This window comes from Triticum dicoccoides, chromosome 3A (assembly GCF_002162155.2).
Source record: "Triticum dicoccoides isolate Atlit2015 ecotype Zavitan chromosome 3A, WEW_v2.0, whole genome shotgun sequence".
Taxonomy (NCBI): Eukaryota; Viridiplantae; Streptophyta; class Magnoliopsida; order Poales; family Poaceae; genus Triticum; species Triticum dicoccoides.
Genome location: NC_041384.1, coordinates 62188062 through 62192409, shown reverse-complemented (window position 1 = coordinate 62192409; position 4348 = coordinate 62188062). Strand labels below are relative to the sequence as shown.

Genomic DNA, 4348 nt, shown 5'->3' with positions numbered 1-4348 from the left:
GAAAGTTGGCGGAGGTCCACGTGCACACCGATGCCGAAAATTGGCAGGGCAGCTCGAGACAGCATTCCAAACAAACCCTACATCCATCTCTTTAGTGGCAACATCACACGAAAAATGTTGAGATTCAGCCTCTCCCGCTCCCTCTTTCCATCAAAAGGGGAACGGCGGAAACGAAATTTGAAATCGGCGCCCGACGGTGATACGATATCAGCGAATCCAGAGGGAATCGAGTTCGTTTGGAAGGCTGCCTGCAAGTTACGACTTGCCTTTACTGGCCGTGGTGGCATACTGGCACGGGAGGAGAGCCACCGCTGTGCTGTGGAGGCGGCCAGCACAGCACGGGCACCGCCCCAGTTAAAACGGGGGCAGAGAGCGGGTGACGGCCGTGCCACTCGTGTTGACCCACCCCCACCCCACCCCACCCCCGCCCCTGCCCCCGCACCCCACGTCAAAACCAAGGCGGCGGCAGCGGGGCGGGAGAGCGGGGAGCACCGACCGACACCGGCCGACAGGGCGGGCTGCATGCGGAGCTGAGGCGAGGCGGGGAGAGATCCGGCGCGGGTGCCACCGCCGGCCGGCCGCGGGAGATCTGGTTGGTGGCGCCGCCCGGATAAGGGAGCGGCCGCGGAGGCGGCGAGGGGAGAGCAGCCGAAGCGAGAGGAGATCTCTCTCGTCCCTCTTCTCGCTCCATGGAGACCGGGGGTAGCAAGCGGGAAGGGGACTGCCCCGGGCAGGAAAGGTGAGCGCCGGAACCACTCCCTCCACCCCCACCTCTATCCCGCCGCGTTTTCGCTCGAATCTACGGGCATTGCTGAGGCGGCGGCGGCGCGCCGTCGCCGCGACATGGAATTTGCGCGTGTTTCCGCGGTTGCTCGGTACCGTGAAACATGCCCATCTAAAGTAGCTATCCGCTGTTCGTTTCCTGTTACCGCGGCGCGTGTCGGACTAGTCGTAGGTCGGCGGTGGTCGCCCTAGGTCGGCGGCCGCCCTTCAGTTCGGTTCGCCGGGTTTCCGCCGGCTACAGAATTATGGTTTCCTCCGCCTTCTCGGTTGGGGACTGGAGTTCGGCGAGATTCAGAGCGGCGCGTGGCGAACTGTCGGTGTTAGGTCGGGTGAGGCGGCGCCGTCCTCTGAATCGGATGCAGAAGTCCCCATGTCCATGGCGGCGGTCGGGGATTGCCCATGCCATGGCGGTACGATTTTGCTGGTGCATAGCATCATAAACTATATCCTCGGGGGCTCGATTGCGGTTGGTACCCAACCCAAGTGATAATAATCTCCTTGACTTTTTCCACCAAGGAAACAAGGATAGCCCTGCTTCGTTCTGTTTTAGATTTATACGACTTTTTTTTATGAGAAAGATTTATATGACTGGCTGGTTATGTTTTTTGTTTCAAAGTGTTTTCACTTGTGATATGGATTGCCTTGATGAACAGGAAGAAGAAAGTGCGCAGGAGAAGCACCGGTCCTGATTCGGTTGCTGAAACCATCAAGAAGTGGAAGGAGGAAAACCAGAAGCTCCAGCAAGAGAATGGATCCCGGAAAGCACCGGCCAAGGGTTCCAAGAAAGGGTGCATGGCAGGGAAAGGAGGTCCAGAGAATTCAAACTGCGCTTACCGCGGTGTGAGGCAGAGGACGTGGGGGAAATGGGTTGCTGAGATCCGTGAGCCCAACCGTGGCAATCGGCTGTGGCTTGGTTCATTCCCTACTGCAGTCGAAGCTGCACGTGCATATGATGATGCGGCAAGGGCAATGTATGGCGCCAAAGCACGTGTCAACTTCTCAGAGCAGTCCCCGGATGCCAACTCTGGTTGCACGCTGGCACCTCCATTGCTGACGTCTAATGGGGCAACCGCTGCATCACATCCTTCTGATGGGAAGGATGAATCGGAGTCTCCTCCTTCTCTTATCTCAAATGGGCCGACAGCTGCGCTGCGTCGGTCTGATGCTAAGGATGAGTCTGAGTCTGCAGGGACCGTGGCACGTAAGGTGAAGAAAGAAGTGAGCAATGATTTGAGAAGTACCCATGAGGAGCACAAGACCCTGGAAGTATCCCAACCAAAAGGGAAGGCTTTACATAAAGAAGCGAACGTAAGTTATGATTACTTCAACGTCGAGGAAGTTCTTGACATGATAATTGTGGAGTTGAGTGCTGATGTAAAAATGGAAGCACATGAAGAGTACCAAGATGGTGATGATGGGTTTAGTCTTTTCTCATATTAGGGTTTTAGCTATGAGGGTTGTAGTCATGCGGAGCAATAGGGATAACTTTCATTCTAGCTGCTAGGAAATACTTCAAATTATCTGCAACCCGAAGCTCTGTAGTCACTTATGGTTTTCATCTTACTGGAGAGAATAGCTTTATACCATAAGTCAACGGGTACAAGAAGTTGTCCTGTGCGTTGAGTTCATGTACTATGGTAAAAGTTGAGTCCATATTTAATGAGCTTACTCTGTTGATATCTTTTCTTATTTGTTTGGCTGGACTCGAGTTAGCCCTTGAAAATGGCTGGTAGGAACTCGGGATAGTGCTTAGGGTTGGCATTAAATTGAGGCATATTAGGAAGTCATATTTCTGCAGGTCTTACTATATATTGAATTGCTGTAGAAAGGTCAGTAAACTGTTAGTACTTAGTAGCATACCACTACTACTGCCATTCAATCATTGTAAGCAGTACATAATTGTTATGGAACTTTGCAACGAAAAGTTGCATGCACACTCCATTCAAGCCGCCGTGTCTTACTGTAAGAGGTCCTTTGTGTGTTAAGCTAGTAGGTTAATCAAATCTAGACTGGGATATCCCAGTCAATAGTCATTCTGAGTGCTTCACGGCAGACCTTTCACCAGAAATTGTCTCTGTGCACATCGCGGACAAACATGACGCCATCCTGTTTGGTGAATGGACGGTACACATTTGGGTACCTGTCATGGAATCTGCAGGAAGCAGCAAAAGCTTGGAAGGCTATAGCAGCACTGCAACAGCCGCTACACAGCAGTCAGTGCCCTTGTCCTCTAGGACCATTTAAAAACAATGGTAAGGACTAACTTTTTTCTTGTCGATCGTTGCAGGTGCAGCCACACAGACTTACTGATTTGTGCCCACAAAACAGACTGGCTGAAAGCAGCCTTGCAGTGGAAGACAGAGGTCAATCCATTGGCCATACAAGGTGCTTTATTTGTCACTGTGTTGCTGTTTATTTGATATTGAACATGCACTTGGAATACATGTTTATTCTGTGTTAACCTTATTTTGCAGACGAAGTGGTTCATCATCGTTAAGAAGTGAGCCATTTCCAACTATTTATTCCGAACAGGTATCACTGTGAAGTATAATATAGTTAGACGTTGTTTCCTTCAGCAACTTCCAACTTACATCGGCTCCCTTGTCCCTTTTTTCGACAAAGGGTGAATTTATTGACTCAAAATGAAGCATCAAGAGGATACAAACACAATGAGCACACACCCGGCCTCTGCATAACTAAGATACACACAGCCAACACAAACGCACACACACAAAAACACGCTGGCGAATAGCAAAGTCATATAAGACCAAAGCCATCCCTACGCGAGAAAAAAGAAAAAAAAACTCGGAAGTGATCAAATCCGCAATCGATGTGCCTGTCCCTATCCCTTATTCACCGTGTGCTTTCTCATTTTTATGCATCAATGTGAGTTGGGTTCATGGTTGTGTCCATTCTCTGGCTTGTAGAGGCCGGAGATGTATCTCCATTGTCCAAAAATGGAAGTGGGGTTTTACATTTTCTATCATAATACTATTTCGATGTTGTGTTAGCACAAGAGCATGCCTGGAGATGGCGGACCCATTAGCATTCAGAAAGAAGGTCCAGCTTCGAGACAATTAAAGGTGATCCTGTCTGGTGAAACATTACCCTGTTTTATATACGTTTGAGGCTGATGAACTTAAAAAGAAATATGAGAACAACCGTGAAGCACCAAAGCAGCCATCTACTTCCACAAAAACAAAGGCATAACAGGAAATAGTAATTTTTGTGATATATGCTATTACTCTTTGTAAGTTTTTAGTTTTATAGTTCATTATGTGAATTACATCTTCGTGATATGCTGTAAGTGATAAGTCCACTTTACAACCAACTAACCAGATGGTTTAATGTACCCCCTGAGCCACCCAACCGGAAAGCAGAACAAAATCCGACACCAAAACCTTCTGAGTGAGCAGACAACGGACATGCTGGTGCTCAAGTGGATGCCACATCAGCTCTGACCAGTCAAATACTCAAATAGGATATCAAGTCACGCAGAACCACCAACCAATCATTTCAGGGGGGTAATTTAACTGGTATCGGCAGTTTGAGGTTGTATTCTAAC

General features: G+C 49.4%; 2 protein-coding genes across 2 annotated transcripts in view; both read left to right on the top strand.

Moving 5' to 3' along the window:
• Positions 1-401: 401 nt before the first annotated feature.
• Positions 402-2462, top strand: LOC119267142 (dehydration-responsive element-binding protein 2A-like). Its single transcript, XM_037548471.1, has 2 exons — positions 402-739; positions 1437-2462. Exons 1-2 carry the CDS (start codon positions 690-692, stop codon positions 2221-2223), a joined length of 837 nt encoding a protein of 278 aa, XP_037404368.1. The 5' UTR covers positions 402-689; the 3' UTR covers positions 2224-2462.
• Positions 2463-2572: 110 nt separating this feature from the next.
• LOC119267141 (chromodomain-helicase-DNA-binding protein Mi-2 homolog) overlaps positions 2573-4348 on the top strand; it is a 12311-nt gene continuing 10535 nt past the window's right edge. Inside the window, exons 1-4 of the mRNA XM_037548470.1 lie at positions 2573-2996; positions 3071-3168; positions 3258-3315; positions 3795-3866. The gene's annotated coding sequence lies outside the window, so the exon portion shown is untranslated. The remainder of the gene's footprint in view (positions 2997-3070; positions 3169-3257; positions 3316-3794; positions 3867-4348) is intronic.

Bases quoted from the DNA above. Each gene is read 5' to 3' on its own strand.
- LOC119267142 (XM_037548471.1), top strand. From the start codon at position 690: ATGGAGACCGGGGGTAGCAAGCGGGAAGGGGACTGCCCCGGGCAGGAA. The intron at 740-1,436 runs GTGAGCGCCGGA...CTTGATGAACAG, and splicing joins GACTGCCCCGGGCAGGAAAG to GAAGAAGAAAGTGCGCAGGA.